This window comes from Neopsephotus bourkii, unplaced genomic scaffold, assembly GCF_033783945.1.
Source record: "Neopsephotus bourkii isolate Nb327-2 ecotype Australia unplaced genomic scaffold, CSIRO-AGI_Nbou_v1 NB_768, whole genome shotgun sequence".
NCBI lineage: Eukaryota > Metazoa > Chordata > Aves > Psittaciformes > Psittacidae > Neopsephotus > Neopsephotus bourkii.
In genome coordinates, this window is record NW_026901264.1 from 2,771,505 (window position 1) to 2,791,244 (window position 19,740).

The 19,740-nt window shown below is 41.0% G+C and overlaps 1 protein-coding gene across 4 annotated transcripts in view; it reads left to right on the plus strand.

Annotated features, from left to right (window-relative positions):
* Window positions 1–19,740, plus strand: part of GAS2 (growth arrest specific 2) — a 109,222-nt gene that overhangs the window by 13,408 nt on the left and 76,074 nt on the right. The window contains exons 1-2 of one of the 4 annotated variants that reach the window (XM_061355037.1): window positions 2,965–3,217; window positions 12,187–12,348. In XM_061355037.1, the coding sequence (XP_061211021.1) occupies window positions 12,207–12,348 (142 nt within the window). In that variant the 5' untranslated portion in view covers window positions 2,965–3,217; window positions 12,187–12,206. Of the gene's footprint in view, window positions 1–2,964; window positions 3,218–3,422; window positions 3,546–3,702; window positions 3,772–12,186; window positions 12,349–19,740 lie in introns of those variants that run through there. The other 3 variants (XM_061355038.1, XM_061355040.1, XM_061355039.1) reach the window with 3 other exon arrangements.

A 19,740-nucleotide genomic window follows, 5' to 3' on the forward strand; every position in this document is an offset into this window, starting at 1 on the left:
GCATGATGTCCAGCTGAATTTTAAAAGGGTCCAGTGCTGGAGAATCCACTACTTCCCAAGAGTTATTTTTCCGTAGCTGATTGTTCTGATTGTGAAAAATTTTCCTCTTGTGTCCAATGGGAATCTTCTCAGGAGTAACTTGTGCCCATCACCCCTTGTTTGTTCCATGTCACTCCTTGTAAAAAGGGAGTCTCCATCTTCTCCGTAGCCACCATTTTAAAATGGTTACAAGGTCAACCATGAGCCTTCTTTGCTCTAGGCTGAACAAAAGCAGTTCTCTCAGCTTTTCCTCATGTGGCTTCCTAGTCCTTGGATCATCTTTGTGGCTCTTCTCTGGATCCTCCCCAGCCTGTCCATGTCTTTTTTGTTAAGCAGGGGACCAAAACTGAACACAGCATTCCAGGTGTGGGCTGACAAGCTTTCCACCAGTACATATGCAAATGCACATCCTTGATTTTTTTACATGATAGCTCAAAGAACCTCAGCTTAACTCCCTGTGTGGAATTGCTCCTAAAGCAGGGAACTTGTAACTTGAAGAGGACACATGACCTTTGAGAAGCTTTTAATGGAAATGTAATTGATGCTTAGGGGAATGTATTCTAACTTCTTTATAAAGGGGCAAGACTTTTAGGTCTAGGGGACACCGTAACAGAATTGGTCTTCTCATCTCAAGCTTCTCCTTACACTGAGGTGACACATTAACTGGATTTAAATTGCTGTTCATTATTAAAAAAAAAAAACAAAAACCCACCCACAACCATCTTTCTTAAGATCAGCTAAAACCTGTGTAAGATAATGAAGTGTATACAGGAATCTGCTCATCAGCTCAGCATCTGCTTCAACGCAGTGCATTTTTATGATATCTGAGGGCTTTTTTCTCCTTTTTGTTTTTTTCTTTTTTACTGTCCAAGTAATTGGATGAGCCAAAGAATACCATGCCCAGGGCATCTGAATTTTGCTAACAAGAACAAAACTAGGAGTTCATTTAATTCTGTGCTGTTAGTCACATAGTGCATGGTTAGAGCTCATCCTAGTTAAATACCTTGGCATGCTGATAAAGTGCTCTCATTGAAGTAGCACTCATCGCAGCAGTTAATAGTCCATCAGAACAGCATAATAAGAGTATGGAATACAATAAAGAAGGAAAGATGTGTGTATTCTGATTGGCTAGAAATGAACATCTGCTACTCAGAGAACAGGAATTTGCTTACAGTGCAATTATTGAGAAATAGCCCAGCATTAATTGTGCAAATCAAGTTTTCCCAGCAGATCAGAGTACAAAAGAAATGAATGTAAATAAAAAATAAGGGTCAGCTTGATGTGCTCTTCAGCAATCAGGTTAAAACAATTCTTTTAGTGTAATTACATATAATGTGCTTTGGCTAGAACAGCTTAATTAAGTGGATACAGTCTATGAAAGATAAAAAATCAGTGTGCTGTTTGACTGGAGCACTCTCCTGGAAAGTGCTAACATGATACCATTAGTAAACTCAACCAGACAATCTACATGCATGCATTAGGAGAAGCAGGAGTCTGAACATCTGTTTCCAGCTATTGAATTCATGAAAGGGGCTTCTCTGTGCAGGGAATAAGTGAATAAACAACAGTTGGAGAAGGTTATCTCTGGCATTTAACAAAATGTTGAGATGTCACAGAAAGGACATAAGGTGAGAATGAAATGGCAGAAAGAAAAGGGGTTGAAGAGTCAACTTGGTAAATGAAACAGAAATGTACAAGAAGGAGCAAACCCTCTACCCATCACCCTCCTGAAAAAGTAATATAGAATCATAGAATAATTAGGGTTGGAAAGGACCTGAAGATCATCAAGTTCCAACCCCCCTGCCATGGGCAGGGACACCTCACACTAAACCATATCACCCAAGGCCTCGTCCAACCTGGCCTTGAACACTGCCAGGGATGGAGCATTCACAACCTCCCTGGGCAACCTATTCCAGTGCCTCACCACCCTAACAGGAAAGAATCTCCTCCTTATATCCAATCTAAACTTCCCCTGTTTAAGTTTTAACCCATTACGCCTTGTCCTACCACTACAGTCCCTAATGAAGAGTCCATTCCCATCATCCCTATAGACCCCCTTCAGATACTGGAAGGCTGCTATGAGGTCTCCAAGCAGCCTTCTCTTCTCCAGGATGAACAGCCCCAACTTCCTCAGCCTATCTTCATATGGGTGGTGCTCCAGTCCCCTGATAAATTAAGAATGCTTAATTTCTGAGCAGCATACATTTTTAGGTCATAGAACAGGAAATATCATTGAAAGGACCTTAAAACTCATTCCGTTCCAGCCCCCTGCCACGGGGAGCAACAAATACCAGCAGGGATGCCTTCAGCTAGACCAGGTTGCTCCAAGCCCTGTCCAACCTGGCCTGGAACACTGCCAGGGATGGGGCAGCCACAGCTTCTCCCGGCAACCTGTGCCAGCGCCTCACCACCCTCACAGGGAAGAACTTCTCTACTTAAATACACTAAAAGGTGATACAAAATTGTTTTGGAGATAGGTGTGATAAAGCAGAGTTCCCAAAGCTGTTCTTTTAGCTGATGGGGGGGAGGGAGGGCAGCGTGACAAAGATGTGGTGTAAAGTGTTAAAAAAATTCCCAGACAACTCGTCAAAGAAAAAGAGGGTTTTCTCTTGGATGAGAATTTTTCCTTTCTCCTTTTATTTTTTTTTTCCTTATTCTACAATCAGGAGTCTTAGAAAGGGAATAACAATAATAACAACAGAGAAACGGACCCAAGCACCAACTTGCTGCCAAGGTCTGTAACACAATATCTCAGGATTTCAAGGATGAATCAGTGCAAACTGCCTCTGCCGCCCCTCTGAAAAGTGGGGGGGGGGGGGGGGGAAGAAGTAAGTATTGCACTTCCGTTCGGGCTCGGTGGCTGCTGAAATATGGGACAGCCGGGGGAAAAAAAAAAAAAAGGAAAAGGAAAAAAAAAAAACCCAACACAAAACAACCCAGGGTTTCCCCAGGCGAGACCCGCTCGGAGCGGACAGAAGCATGAGGAGCGGCAGCGTGGCTGCTGCCCGTCTGCTCCGCTCCGGGGGACCGCGGCGGCAGTGGGCTGGCGAGTGCGGCCCCGGGAGCAGGACCCGGGCAGAGCACTGCCCGCCCCGGCGGGGCTCGCAGCTCGGGCTCCTTTAAATTGAGGGAGTTCGGTAGGGTTAAAGAGAAAGGGGCCGGGGAGTGGAGCGGGAAGGTGAGTGCCTGGCGGTTCCGCGCTGGGGAGTCGGTACTTCTGTGTCTTTCCCCCACCCCTTTCACTTCCCCAGGGAGCGGCGGGCACAGCGTTGTGGGTATCTGGACGGCTTTCTGCGGGCTGCGGGGTTTCATGGTGGAGCCCTGCGACCGGTTGGCTCCCGGGGGCCATCCCGCGGCGTGTGGTGCTTGGTCCTGCCCCCGGAGGGGCAGATCTGGGAGCAGCGCCTGCAGCACTGATGGCAAAGCCATTACTAGTTTAGCCTTACAGCAGAGGGGCCCCGAGGCGGACGGACGCGTCCTGGCGCCGCGCAGAGCCGGGCTCCGCGGTGGGTGAGACAGGGGGCGGCTGCCGGACTTTCGGGGCGAGGGGTAGGGGTGGGGGGGGTCCTGCTGCAAGGCGGTGTGCGCGTTTCCAGCCCGGCTTTCGCGGGGGTTCCTACTTGCTCTGTGCATCCCTCTCAATCTCAGGCTTGCCCTGCGTACCCCTGTGTTGCTGGGTCCGAAGGGCCGGCGGGAGGAGACCCGCTCTCACACTGCAATCCGCCCTTTCAGGTCGTTGCTTTCTTCTTCAGGTTTTAGATTCAGATCTCAGGAGGGTAGTTTGACTCTAAGGACTCTTCTTACTCAGTAGTGCTTTACATGTAAGAAGTGAAGGTTGCTGCCTTGCTTATCTCTCTTCCTGCAATGGTGGGTGTCAGTGGAGTCCACTGGTTTTGTGAGCTTCTAGGGGAGAAGGTGCTTGGGGCACCAGGAAGGATGCACTGCAGGTTCCCCAGTGCAGTTCCAGCACGCTTCTGATGTTACTTGGAAATTAAAAATGGACAACAGAAAGTATTCTTTGGTTTCCATCTGTATTAAATTATGAATGGTTTCTTCACTGTGTAGTAGATTTGGTGCCAAGTGTCATGGCTTTCTGATGGTTTTGTGATGTGGATTGTGATTTAGTAGGAAATTAGCTGACGTTCCTCAGTTAACATCATATGTTACCGTAGGCCATCTGATCAGCATTATACCGTGGTGCCCTAGATGGAGGTGGTGAGGTGAGGAAGAGGCAGTACTACCCTCAACTTCTTGCACTTACTGACTTTAGGCTACTAACTTGGTCACTCTGTTTATTTTACCCACAGGCTTATTTAAATTGGCGCATTTGCTATCCAGATTACTTCTTCAGCTCCACTTTCACCTCTCAGTTAAGCTTCACACTAATTTCAGGACAAGATTTAGGAATAGAACTTCATGATTAAAAGCAAAGCTGATGATTTGGAGTCAGCTTGCACTACTGCCTGCATAATGTACTTGCAGCAAGAGACATGCTTGTGTTCCTTGTATGATGTGATATATCAGTTTAAATATATATTTCCTTTTCTAGCTGGTAGAAGTTGAAACTTCTTTTTGTACTCGTTTTTAATGGCTATTTTGCTTAGCCAAGCAGAAAAACACAGTAAAAGCCAGGCAAAGAAGTCAACTTGAAAGCTTTTGGGCTGTGTTAGGAGTTAGCTTCCAAGAGTTATAATTTTATGAGCAAATCAATATTGAACATTCTTAAAACTTTGTTTTGGTTTGAGTGAGAAGGACTTTTTGCTTTTATTTTTGTAGAGGAGACATTATCAAGGCAACGGGATTATTTCTTCTAGGCATAGTCCTGCAAATGTCTAGGCTTCCAATCATTAGCTCAGATTTTTAAGTGTGGTTAACTCCGTTTTGTTCTGGCCTCAGACCAAGGGCCTTGCAGGTCTAAAGTATCACTGAGCTCTTGTGCCAGGTTCTCCATCCTCCACTTGAAGTACTGCACACATTTGTAACACGTATATTCATAATGTAAAGGACAAAGGCTTCTTGTGATGAAAGTTTACTTTATCAGTGCAGATCGCATTTTGATGTAAGCCCTTAAAAATTCTAATTGATTAATGAGTTTCAGATGGTGGTTCCCTTCCAGTGCCCCTCCCCCTGCTCCCAGCATATACAGTGTGCTCCAAGTCAAGCTGGGAAAGATCCAGAAACCTTGGCCTAAATTGGTTGTGGTATAGTTTATAAGGATAATAAAATAACTAGAAAAATTGAATTTCCTTAGAAAAATATGTTTGGTGCATTTGTGAGCTGATGTTTTATCTGCTGCTTTATGACAGTGAGAAAACTAAGTTACGGATACCTGTATTTAGGGTGATGAAGGTAAGAAGACCTATAGAAGGGAAGGCTCTGTAATAGCTTTTTGAGGAGGAGCTATGCCATGTAGTAGCAGACTCACTTGAAAGTGTTTGTATTTACATATGTAAAAATGAAAACCAAGTGATTACTGTTCTGTAGTAAACTGGAAATGGAAGGTGGTAATTGAATAGCATCTACCAGTGAATGACTGGTCTCTGATTTTTTTTTCTTTTTTTCTTTTTTTTTGTTTGTTTATGTTGGCTTCTTCCCCCCCTCCCCCCCCTTTAGTCTATTTTAAGGATTTCAAAGAGGGGAGCTTTCGTGGTTTCACCTGGGGAAATGATTTCACTGTCTAGAAGATCTCGCCATAGGGAACAGTTTCCTGATGTTAAAAATACCAATTGCAGAAGTTGTTACTTACCCCTGTGGCTCTCAGAGGAAGCTGTTCATCTATTTAATTTTTTTTTCCTCTCCTTTCTTCATATATATTTGTGTATGCATATGTATATGGGTGAGGGGTAGAAAAACAAGAGCAACCTCTAGTCTGTGGACTAATGATATACTCTCCAAATCTGAAAAAAATGCTGATACTGATACAGGAAAACTCAAATCAGTTTTTGACACAGCTACGTGTGTCAAACCAGCACTTGATGATGTGAAAGTGGTGATTGCAAGTATGGTCCCAGACTGTGCTCAGCCTCAGTTTCACTTGCACAAATGTGTATTTTGTTGCTGCAATTTAATGTGTTCATGAATGTTGGGTCTTTTATTTAAGCCTCTTTTGCACCCAACTTGCAGTTCCTGTGAATGAATGCTTCACACAGTCCACTTAAACTCCAGTGAAATTTCAAAAGTTCTGTTCTTTTCCATCTGCTTGAGGTGATTAGAACTAGCAGGGAGATCCAGCAGAGACCCTTGCCAGATACTCGTGAGCTCTGTTCTGGCTTTTGATCCTTTCTCTCCTCTCTTTCCAGGATGGCTTCTTTCCAATAGCATTACCTTCTCTCTAAGACAGCAGGAGATTGTCTGCAGTTATAGCTGATACCCCTCTGTCAAAGCCAATGTACGGTCTAGAGCTCAAGTTCCAGTTCCTTCAGAGAAAAGCTCTTGCTGCTCTTGCCTAAGTTGCTGGCTGCTCTCTCTACCACTGACAGTAAACTGTGTTACACGTACACAGTTGTGTACATGATGTTTTGTTTCTTCTGCAACCGATACCTGATGCACTACCTCAGTGGTATCACAAAGGACCTCATTTCAGAAGCTTAGAGCCATCGTCTTCTATGAGGTTTTTATGAAATAGTCTTTGAACTTGGTGTCCAAGACAGAGTTATGCCATCTTCTTGCCAGTTGTTCCAGCTTTGTGGAGCAAGTAGGCCGCTGAACTGGCACACATGCGAATCTTCAGTCCTGGAGAACTCTGTTTTGGCTGCCAGGTGGACAGAGTCAGTGGATTAGCTTGCCTGGTAGGAGGCAGTACCTAGGTGGGTCAGAACAAGTGTCTGTCACACAGTTTCACAGTCAAGCTGGTATATGGTGCAAAGAGTATGTTGTGTAGGAGTCTCTATACAGAGTTCTGCATGTGCTTTATGATTTATTTATTTCCCTTCTATAGGTACTTTTAACATTGTTTTAATCTTTTCTAACTAAATACAAATACGAAGAAAAACACTTGTTGGACTAAATACTTAATTTCTATGCTAATTCTTAAACCAAGTCATCAAGAATAAGTGACTGAGCAAGACTTCTTCATCCCTGAGCTGGAAGGATTATATCTAGTAGCAAGTTAAAAGGAGCTCTCAAGCTTCCTTTTGGTTGGGAAATAACACTCATGTTGTAATTCGGAACCAGGCTGCAGCGACAAATGAAACTTGTGTAATGCAGAGAGCGCTGCAGGGCCAGCAGCTACTCAGTGAAAACCACCATGCCCATATCCTGGAACTGAATGGGTAATTTGGAGTAAAAACTCAGTGTTTCGTATGATTAACTAAAAGGGTGGAACGTGCGTTTTCTGTGTATGTGTATCCATGCATACATGCACACTTTTCTGCATATGTTTTTATTCCTCCTGATCATACTTGGTAAGAAAGGTGGTTGGAATAGGAAATGGGATTGAATCCATGGATCTGCAATTGTGAGTGTCTAACTGTACAACCAGTTTTGCTTTCTGGGTCAGTCCTTGCCTCCTGTGTGTTTTGAGTACAGAGTGTATCATTCTTTAATCCTTTTGTTCTACCAGCTAGCCCCAACAAAAGGCAGTAGCATTACAGAAGATTACTTGTTTGATGCTCATTGCTTTCCCTTGATGATCACTGACAACAATCAGCAGGTAGTGTAAGTTACACTGCTGGTAAAATAGGAGCGGGGAGCTACAATACACAGAAAACTAAATGTATTACTGTAAAGCAAAATAAAAACTTCAGTGTTTGGTAGGAGCAAGCAGAAGCAAATACAGCCTTTTAGTGTGTCGAGTCTGTTACATGTCACTAGGTGTACTGTAAACTATCCCACACTGAATTCTTCAGTTAGACAAGAAGTCTAAGAATTTGAGATGTCATCCTCTTACTTAGAGAGGTGGAAAAAAAAAAAAAGGCTGTACTGTATAAATGTGACCCGTGACAAAACAATGAAAAGTAGTTGAAGACCTTTCCTTGTCTACATTCAGAATAGTGGGGGGAAGAAGTTGCTTTTTCAGGAGCAACGCATTGAGAGGTAAGTTTTGAAAATGCTTCTGCAGGTCATGTCAGCCTGAACAGTTTATAGAGGAGTGTAACATTCTGTGAAATATTTGATGTGTTTGTGTTGGCTAGTTTCAAAGAGCCGTATATATGATGATTTGATGTTGCTGTTAGAAAGTACTGAGATTAGGAAAACCAGTATTTTTTGGCTACTTAATTCATTCTTTATTCCTGCCGAAAGGAAAGGATGAAATAGTTGGAGCTGGAGGTTTGCCTCAGCTGTGGTAATGTGTCCTTGAACACTGTCTACCTCTGTGGCAAGTTAAAAGTACGACCAAATTACTCACTGATAAATTGTTAAACTTTTCTATCAGCTCACCAGAAAATAAGTATGTTGTGACATTTTAAGGAAGTGAAGTTGATGGTATTTGAGCAAAGAATCCAAGAGCCTGGCATTGACTTGAGGTTGAATCTTCAAAGAGGTCTTGAAGGAGCTCAGGACCCAACTTCTGTCACCTTCACCTAAGCCAGTTCAGCTTCTTCACAGGTCCTGGCTAGTAGCTGATGAAAGTTTCAATAGTTAATGTATGGCTATTACAGTTGATGAAGGAGCTGAATGTTTTTACTGAAGCTTAGGTATTTCAGCCCTGAGGCCTCTTGGACCTAGTCCTGGTATAGAGATGCTGGAATAATATTTCAGCTTCTAGAGATTTTTGTCACCTGTTTGCCTTTCCTTATCTTTCCGAGTTTCCTGTTCTGAGAACTTGTGTTCTAGTAAAGCTATGTTAGAATACCCTTCTTGTCTCTCTATCTTCTCTCTTCCTACTGCCGCAGTTACTCTGAAACTAAAGCACCCATCCATCCACTGAAATCCAGGCTCTTTGCTCTCCCACTTTTCTTCCTTTCATTAGTCTCAGAAGTTCTTTGAGACTTTCACACAGGCTTGTTGCTGAGTTTTACGAAACAAGAGGTAGGCCAGTATGAAATATGTTTCAAGACAGCTTGTGTTTTAGAGACAAGCTGAAATAACATCTCAGATCCCTGAATCCTCTCTTCTGTGTCACTGCGGAGATCAGCCTGAAGCATAAACAGACTGCAGTGCTTGTTTCACAGCCTGATGGGGAAACCCAAACTGCCTCCATGTAGCTGTTCCAGCAGCCTTCCCTGTCTTTGCTCTGGTCTTACAGAAATGCAACTTTCAGACCTTCAAGTTACTTCAGCCCCATCAGTAGCAGCATCCTGTATCAAATCTGGCTGGCTGTCAGGCATTTTATAATGTTGCTGGTTATTAATTAGCTCTGTATTTGAAGTGCCCTATGGAACTTGTAGTCTTGTAGTGATAAGGTAGGTGGGCCTTTCTTGAGGTGGAAGAAAAAGATGTAATCTCCATAGTTTTCCTCTTAACACAACCTAGCTCAGTGTATGTGCCATGTATGGTATTCTTAGCAGGGCAGACTCTGCATAGGGTCTCATGGTGGATATTCCTGTGTGCATCTGTGAAATAGAGAATTAGAGACTAACTTAGGTGGGAAGGGACCTCCAGGGTAATGTAATCTAACACACACCCCACCCCCCACACCTCCCCAAAGCATGTATGAACTGTGAAATTATTTCCAGTAAAGTGGTGCAGTGTCTAACTGGTCCCTTTAGTACAATGGTGCTGCTTTTTGTTTTTTCTCAGGTATATTTTTGCAATTTGTATGTCAAAAGAAATAAATGGCAAGATTTTGTTTCCTAAATATTTAGATACATAGGTATTAATAAACTGAAAAATGGATGCCCAAAAAGGATGTGTTTTTACCTTTTGTCTTGTGCATGAAGTGAGCATTCAGGAGTAAGTAATTTTTTTATTGCCTTTTCATATTGTCAGTATCATTTCAGAGATATTCAGAGATTCAAGAGAATAAACTAGTTTCAGTTTTGGCTCTCATCATATCAACAGAGTTGCTAGAATCCAGAAATCGGACAGAAAAATAGTAGCTGTGGGGTTGTTTTTTCATTTGTTTGTTTGTTTTCTTGTTTTTGGGGCGGGGGGGTGGTCCTGGAAAGAAATTATATGACAGAGATGCTTGTTTTTTTCCCATGTAACCTTTGGAGACAAGGTGATGCCAATTATCCATATTGCCTCTGTTTCTATCCAAAATGAAGCAGTGCTTTGAAACACTAAGGTACATGGTTCCGAGTGACTTACAGCAACCTTAGACATACTGGCATTGTAGTCCCTTAGCTGTTAGTATCATCTAGTCGGAAGGTCTGTAGCTCGAGAATGATGTTCCAGATAGGCTGTTAGCTCTGCACAAATGAAACCCTTCTCTTCCCACTCCCTTCCCCTCCCCCTGCCACCCCCTGCAAATAAACAGGTATGATTGTATGATTTGGATTTATTAACCATGAAATCATAAATCGAAGTTGACATTTTTACAAAGTCAGTTTTCAGAATAAGGTTCTGCTTAAATTACATTCTTTAGACTGCCTTAAACTCCTTTGCTTTTGAAGGATCTTTGATGCACAAAATTATTTTTCTTAGTATAACATATACTGATAATTAATAAATCTGTGTTTATACAAGGGAATAAAATATTTTTCATCTGTTTTCCCCATCCATAGCTGAAAAATTGTCCAATTTCAGTAAGAAGTGTGGTAGCAGTAAAAGCTGTGTATATTTCAAGAGCAAGCCGAACTTCAGATTTTGGGGTGAGGTACTCTCAACAAGAGCTTAGGCAGAGGAGTTTGACAACGAGGAGTTTTGTTACCCAGGGTATGGTTTAAAAACTTCTAGAGTCTCTTAATTTAAACATTAAAATATCCCAAATAGACTTTCATATGTTTGGAAATGTTGGTTACAGCACAGTTTTATGGAAAAGCAGTTGCTTTTTACATTCAGTAAACATTTTCCTCTTTCTTTGGTAAGGGGATTGTTTTCAGTATTCTTGTTCTTTCAGGTCACAAGGGAATAGTGTAACAAATTGCTTGATTTTTGTTGTTTTTCAAGTCACAAATGCCTCTTACCTGACTTGGAAGATAGCAAAGGACAGATGGAAGCAATGTTTGCAGAATATCATAAGCTGAAGCCAGCCGATGTATGTAACTACAGCTGGTGTGGATCAGTTAGTTCAGAATAGGCAAAGAACTGTTGCTTATGGGCCTCCCATAAAGTCTGTCCCAGTTCATGTCTGTCTAGTGCCACCTATCTAAGACCTTGGGAGTGCTGGTTAGTGAGATGGATTTCAGCAGGCTACAGCCAGCCAGACAAGAAAGTATGTAGTCTCATTGCTACAAGCATCAGGGTCCAGGTCTGAGGTTTTTTTTTCAGGGAGAGAAATAACCTTCTTTACTTAACATGCTTCTGCCACAGATGGAGGAATTAATCCTTCAGGAGCAAAGATATAGGTCCAGTGGGCTTAAGGTCTCTCGGTGCTGCAAGACTCACAACACTTAACTAATGTTTAACACATGACATATTGTTTTACTGAAACTTGAGCTGCAGGTAAGTCCTGGCTGAAGCAGAGGAGTATTTGTGTTAAAGGTGGAAGTAGAAAGCATGGGTGACAAGTGCTACCTGTTGTGCTGTTTTCTGAGGAAGTAATGCTATTCAGTAAATATATTTGCTGTGGGTTTTGTCTTACATTATTCTGAAGTTGTAGAATAAACTGATTCCATTTCGTAATGGCATTTGTTAATTGCTACTAAGTTTGCTGTAGTAGTGTAACTCAGTTATTCCTGTATTTTTCTTGGGCCTGAACCAAAAAATCTCTGAAGCTTTCCGTTTATTTTTAGTGGGTATTGGATTAGGCACTGCAGTGAGTTGTTAGCTTTGTATAAAAATGTTTATTTTTATTTGATTTTAATCATGCCTTGCAGAATATGTGGTTATGTGTTGGCAATGTGTGGCTTGGCAAGTACAGTTGAAGTTGTCAGTTATCTGTACGATTTAATCATCTGCAGCGTGATCCATAACAAAGCAAAACTTCAGTCATCCTTGATGTATGCCTGTGTTAGATCCACATCTGTCTGTCTGACGTCTGATTTCTTGGACTCATAGTTACTGTTGTTATCTTCTACAATTCTTAAAACAGAACCCATGAAACTTTGGTTGGTATAATGGCATGTTTTGTTCTTTTTCTCTTTTTACTGCATAACAAAACAGGTACAGCAAGTGGATAAGCGATGTGCACTGCTCTGAGCCCCAAGGCACGTGGGCCTGGCCTCTCTGATATGCATCAGTACAGTCAGTGGCTTGCAAGTAGACATGAGGCCAACTTGTTGCCGATGAAAGAGGATTTGGCCCTGTGGCTCACAAACCTACTGGGTAAGATACAATTGGATGGAATGCAGATACTGGCAGTAAGAAAACTCTATACACTGCTAGCTGCGAATTCAGTCTTTAAGGCTTCTTGGTGTTTCAGAAATAAAGGTTATGATTAGTTAGCTACCTCTGCATAGTGTGACTGTTAGCAAGGGCAGAAAATCCATTAAGTAGTTTGACTCTACAGTGCTTCCATGAGTAGCATAATTGACCTTTATTGTTCATTTATTTTTCCTCAAGTTTCCCTTTAAATGTTCTTTTGCATGTCTTTTCTGCATTAGCACTGAGTGGTGCTAATTATTGCCATCCACCTACATCTTCCGTTTTGTGGGCCAATTGGTAAGCACCCTAAAAAGTACGGGTGAAATGACTGTGATAACAGAAGGAGCCATTCAGTCCTTTGTCAACCGACCAGTCTTAGTGACTGATAATTGCTGCCCAAGGCAATGCATGCGTGTGTAAGCTTGTGTGTAGAGAGGGGTCTGACCCAGTGGCTGCAGGTAAGACCTGGGGATTTCCTGGTTGCAGCTGTGTGTGAAGCCAGGACATGTTGTTGATGAAGGAGGATGCAAACCAAAAGCCAAGAAAAAATATCAGGTACACATGAAGTGGAGCAAATGAGAGTATGTTGTTGCTGGCAGGAAGGAGGCAGATGTTTCTTTGGGATATACGACTCCTTCAAGAAGGTGGAATTTAGGAACTATGAGCCAGGAAATAGTATGTTGTTTTTCGAGAATATTGAGGGGGAAATGGCTTTTGTGTGATCTCTGGAATTGCAAAGGATTCTACCAAAGGAATGCATGAATTGCACAACACCTTAAGGGAAACACAGCAGCATATCAGCACTTCCTCTAATTAAACAAAGAGGAGAAAACATTTCAGAGGTGATGTTTACATGAAGCTGTTGCAGATGCTATTTTGAAGGAAGTCTGGGATGCACATTTTTAAATTTGGTGTATGAGGTTTTGTGGTGGTTTTTTTGGTTGTTGTTTGGTTTTTGTTTGAATTTTTTTTTTTTTTTTTCTGGAAGTCTGAGTGAGACACAGGCAGTGTGTTGTCTTGGCAAATATTGTAGCTGAGCCATCTCAGTGATGTCATACAGTAATACAGCGTACCTAGTGCCTTTCATCTGCATGTTCCTTTTTTAGGAGGAAAGGATGTATCCCTATGTTTGGAGAGGTATAGTCAGTGACTACAGTTTTCAGTGGAACGCAAGGTCACAGTGTTTTGTGGGTAGGCGATACCCATTTAGGAGCTGGAATAGTTATGAATCCACAACTGCAAAAGTGGGACTTGTTATGTCTTTGTGTGATACTTCCATTTAAATTAATGAGTTTTGAATGTAAAATTGTCTTAAGCAATGCCAGAACAAAATCCAGAAATCTTGACTTTTCTAATTACCACAAGACAGCAATCCAAAAGACTGTTTTTTGAATCAGAAACACATTACATTAAGGATTGAATATATCATTTAAATGCTTTAAACAGCAAATTTTTAGTGAGCCATTTTCCAACAAATAGAAGCTTGTTTGCAGTTCATAACAGTGACAAGTTCAGGAATGAGGTCACTTTTTTTAGCAAGAAAGTAGCAATAAGCAGGAGGTTCTGAAATGCCAACTATAATTAAAGATCTGATTTTTCATATGGCCACTAAATTCTACACTGCAGAACTAAATGGGCACAACTTTCTTTTAATTAAGCAACATACACAGTTCATTTGCTTAATGCATCCCCCACACACGTTCTCATACCAGGCTGCTCTGTTCTCAGAGATTGTCTTGAAGAGCTGAAATTACAGTGATTTGTTAAACTGATTTGAATTCCTATGTAGACATTGTTGTTCAAATTAATAACTCCATTAGGTCAAAACTCACATTCAAAATAAATGTAGCTGAATTTAAACAATTAATATTCATATAAATGTATTAACTCAGAATTCAAGCTTGGCCTGATTATAGTTTAGATTAACTTTAATGAGAGGAGGGATATGTAAGAATGCTGATGTAAGAAGAAGTAGGCATGAATGCTGCTACCTTGTAAAAACCTGTTTGTGCTTTCTCATTTTTCAGCATCCAAAAGAACAAAATGATAGGCAGGAGTCCTTCGTTTGTTGTGTAGAGGGTTTTCTGCCTTCATGGGAGAATTAATGTACTTTGCATTAATGGTTGGTGGATCATCCTGTGCATGAATGCACAGATAACTCACAGCAGATAATATTCTGCGTATCCACACCCTAGTTTGCTCTCTGCTGTAACTTGTGTGGCCTTATTCTGTCTTTATGCCAGTTTTAGTGCAATAGAATTTCTCAGTTTACCAAAAAAAAAAGTATTTCAATAATCTTCATCTTCTTGGTTTACATTTTGTTTCATCTGTGTTTTCTTCCTTCTTTTGTACTATGAGTCAACAAGGGCATATAATATTTTCAATAAATGTAGATTTTTTTTTTATTTATTTTTAATAATAGTAGTTTAGGCAAGAATAGGGCTGAACCTCTCTGAGGTACTTAGATCAACTGAGCGTGGGTTTGGACATATTTGTGGGGAGGCAAAGATGCCCAACAGTATTGCTGAAAGTTAAAAGGGTGACGGTTTTGCAGCAGCATAGCCTGGTTCGATGTTCCAATCTGGAAAAAATTTGAGGGATATTGCACTTTATAATATGAATGAGGGGCTTTGATATCAGATGGAAGTTAGGCACAGCCAGGAGTTGACCTTACATGAGTGATAGATAAGAAGGCTGAGATACATGGTGCAGATGGAAAATAATCCTGTAAGAATTTTTAACCCCAGGGCTGGAGCACCTCCCATATAAAGACAGGCTGCGAAAGTTGGGGCTGCTTAGACTGGAGAAGAGAAGGCTGCGTGGAGACCTCATAGCAGCCTTCCAGTATCTGAAGGGGGCCTACAACGATGCTGGAGAGAGACTCTTCATTAGGGACTGTAGTGATAGGACAAAGGGTAATGGGTTCAAACTTAAACAGGGGAAGTTCACGTTACATATAAGGAAGCAGTTCTTTGCTGTGAGGGTGATGAGGCCCTGGAATGGGTTGCCCAAGGAAGTTGTGAATGCTTCATCCCTGGCAGTGTTCAAGGCCAGGCTGGACGAAGCCTTGGGTGACATGGTCTAGTGTGAGGTGTCCCTGCCCATGGCAGGGGGTTGGAACTTGATGATCTTAAGGTCTTTTCCAACCCAAACCTTTATATGACTTCAGGCGTTTCATTCTAATTTAGCATGAATGTTGTTGTGGGCTTTTTGAGGATTCACAAGTACTTTGTATGCATTTTGCTAATTATTTTTGGAACCACATCAGAGAAGTCAAGAGTTTGAGAGGTCAGTTTGTCATTTCAGCTCCATTGCTAAATAGATTTCAGCTGCCTGTATTATGGGGGCTGGAAAAAGGACATGGCAGATGAGATCGATGTGTCAGATGGATTAACTCACAATATTGTGCATGATGGCATTCTCAAAATGGGACACATCCGTATTGCAGGGGTTAGGGTTTGCATGCATGAGAGGAAGATTGTAGCTATGGATATTGCATCTCTTAGTCTCGCTTCTCTCTGTAGAGCTCTGGTGGCTCAGTTGAGAGATCTTTGCACTGACAAAATTAAGGAGATTTTTTGACTCAACTGTCTTGCAAATTACGGTCATCTTTTAGCCTTGTATTTATTATGCATAGGGCCTCATCACCAGTCTCTAGTTTAGGACAGGTACAAAGGGATGTTTTCTGTTTTCCCTTTGGCTGTTGTGTAGAGCTCTGGTATTTTTCCTGTTCCCAGAGCGCAGTTACTAGCTGCAGGGGATTATACTGTTGCTGATTCCATCCAGCTTCATTTAGCACCATGGAACAGTCCTGCGAGATGTGCATTTGGCACATGTCTGGGCTTCAAGTTTTCAGTGTTGAGGCCCCTTCCCCAGAGGTTTCTGGCCTTCAGAAGAAGTTCATGGATAAGGAGCTGGACAATGCAGGATACTAAGGAATTGGACATGTAGGAGGCATTTAAAAGTTTCTTGGGTGCAAAAGTTAAGCAGGCTAAGAGAAAAGGAACAGGGAGGTGAGGAGGTTAGAAGAGGTATTGAGCCAAAGACCAGACTTGGAATTCAGAGGTGTGTGGAAGGAGATGTCAATTTTGGGGGATGAACATTGGGAGGTCTTCTGTGAGAAAACTGTATTTGGTTCTGAATTAAACAAAAAACTGCTTTGCCTTGATGTTCTTGTGCATCTTGCTCTCGGAGAGGATACTATAGCAGTACCTTTATTTTCAACATCAGCATGTTCAGCTCAAGCCAGTAGGAAATGCAGGTTTTAAATGTTTGAATATAAAGTAATTTATGATGCTGATACTTCTAGTGATTCTGCTGGTACTGATGCAGTTCCTTTAGTTGAGTGGCTTTACAATTTTCTTTGGTAACATGTCTGTGTGGATTGTTTATATGTCCCATTTCAAAACAGTGATAATGTCTCAATGCTACCAAAACTGTTGCTGTCAGCTGTTGTAGGAAACAGTAGCCTTGTCAGAAAAGAACCAGTTTTGCATGTGCATAAACTCTTTGGGCCTTTGTTTTATTTACTTTTATGGTATTTTGTTATTTTGGGTTTAGATGTCACACAGTTTAAGAGGGTCACGAAGAGTTGTTCCAATGGTTCGTCAGTATTGCAGAAGCTTATCCTTTTACTGATACGTTTCAGAGATGCACCCAGATGAAATGTTTCTGTTTGGAAACTAGTAGTTTTGTGTAACCACTGGAGTGTGCAATAAAAATAATAGTAAATAGTTATTAAACTAAGTATGGAAAAGCTCAGTGCAGTAACAGAGGAACCAGCTAGATTTTGGTACTTGTAGTTTTTAATTTCCTCCACCTTCTCCTGAAGGCTCTTGTCTGAGGTAACCCATAGGGTATGCTTCGTCTTCAGCCTCTTGGGCACCCGCCCTGGGCATGGGCTCTTTTTGATTAATCTTTCATAGCCTCCCAGTGTGGTTACATTAGGACCCCCAGGGCTGGGTGCCCTTACAGATAGCTGCCCACAGTTTCCAAGTGGTAGGTGCTCAGGTGTAAGAGTTGGTCTTTTTAAGGGGCATCTGGTGATTGCAATCAAAGAGAAGGTGAGCAATGCTTGTAAGGTTTGGAAAAGCTTTCATATTCCTGTTTGTTTTGCATACTTGCAGTGTTGGGGTTTTTTATTATCCTTAATGTTATTACCATTCTATAAAAATATTGTGAGGGCTTTCTTGTAATTATAGTGGGAGTTATACATTTTTAATGGAGCTTAATGTTTTTTCCATACAAATATACAGAGCCATTTTTTTCCTCAGGCTATGAACATTACTCTCATTTGAATCAATACATTTCAACTGCTAAATATGTCAGAGTGTCTGTTCTAGCAAAGAAATGCCACCTTTTGGAGCCATAAAATACAGTGAATTGAAAGCTGACACCTAATATATTTTTCATTGAATACAGATGTTCAGTGCAAAACTCATTCTTTCAGCTTTCATAAATGAGAACAGAACTAAAATACTCCAGCTTAGTGCACAATATGCAGTGACCAAATTGCTAATGCTGTTTAGCATTTAAAAGAATATAAATGTGTTGTTAAATAGCAGAATGAGATAGAAGAATTTTCCCATGTCTGTGAAAGGAGAAAATAGCTCAAAATATGTTTTAGGCTTTTTAATGTTTGACTAGTGAAATAATAAATCTGCAAATCATGGGACAGAATAGATATGTAAAGCTTATTATTTTAGTTTATGAATACTGAATATGAAAAAATATGAAATGAAAAAATATGAAAACTTTTTATTTTAGTTTGGAAAGTATAATCTTGAGTAGGTTAAAAATACTTAAATTATTTTTTTTAGAAAAAGAGTTTATTCCAAAATGCAATACTCTAAAGCAGTTCCTATAACTGTAATCATTCAAATTGAGCTTTCTAATGGCTTTATACCCCTTGCCAAAAAATGCTGATGGGTAAATAGGAAAATATGTAGGCTATAAAGGCTGTTGAGGTGCTGGGATCGTCAGGGTTTTCATCTGTGGGCTACTATAGTTTCAAGTTCTGGCTTCAGCTGAGCAGGAGGCACTACTGAAATATTGGCAGTTATGCACAAGCTGCCACTGAATGTTTGCAGTGCTGCTACTGCTCTTATGCCTGGAGAAGTCATTTAGGGATCCAGGAGCTATAAAGTGGGCTATATGGAAGAGAGAATTAAGGAAGAATAAAAAAATAAGAAAAAAAAAAAGGGAGGGGAGGAGAAAAAAGTTCGCATTAAAGATATTTCTGAAATGGAAATGTGTTAGGGGAAAAAAAAAAAAGACGCTTCAATTCAACTGAAAATGGAAGTCTGCTGTTGTATCTGAAGATGATCTGCTGCAAAGATCTTTATTTCAGTTTCTTTATTTTAACTGACCGCACTGAAAACCTAACATTTTTTTGTCCAAAGGATGCTGAAGTCTCTAACAGCTTTCAGGCAAGGCCGTTGAGAAATGATAGGATGGGTTAGAGTTGGAAGGGGCCTTGGAGTTCAGGTAGTTCCAGCTCCCCTCAACTGTCCTTTAGCATTTTTCTAAAAATACTGCTTTGTAATACTGTGATCTTCAGTGTTGTGCCACTCGCTGTCAGATCACAGTGTACCAGCAGTATATTGCAGAAGTAGAATAATAACTTTTGATTATCTGCTTAATATCTGTTACTTTTGAATGTTAATTTTCACCTCTCTTCTGAGTGAAGAGCTATGGAAAAGGTTTACTTCCCTCCTCCCCCCCCCATATACTTTCCTTAGATTTTTTTTTTTTTTTTTTTACAAAAAGATTTTGTGAACCTCTTCTAAACAGAATCATGCTCCAAGTTTCCAGGCATCTCATGGAAAACAAATTTCCCCAAACAAACCATTTTGCTGGTTTAGTCAGGCAGCTGCTTGGTGGTTAAAAAACTGTGGCAGAAGCACCTGACCAGCTGTGGACAGACTTTGGCCTGTTGTCCTGTTCGGAAACAAGTCAGTTTGGAGCAGCAGGAGTGGATCTGGGTGGGATCAGGAACTACAGTCATAGAATGGTTTGGGTTGGAAGAGGCCATAAAGATCATCTAGGTCACTCAGTTTTTCAAACTTTTAATTTTTTTCTTTTTTTTTTTTTTTCCTTTTTTTTTTTTTTGGCAAGGTAGATAGAGTTACTAATGGTTGCTGTGTAACAGCCTATGAAAAATCATAGCATCAACTAGGTGGATAAAAACTTTAAGATCATCAAGTCCAAGCATTACACCAGTACTGCCAAGTCCACCTCTAAACCATGTCGCTAAGAGGCTCAGTGAGTTGATAGTGTTACTCCTGTCCCTGAATGATGTATGTAAATATCACCAAAAATAAAGCTGTGCTCATAGGAAGGTCAAGAATTAGT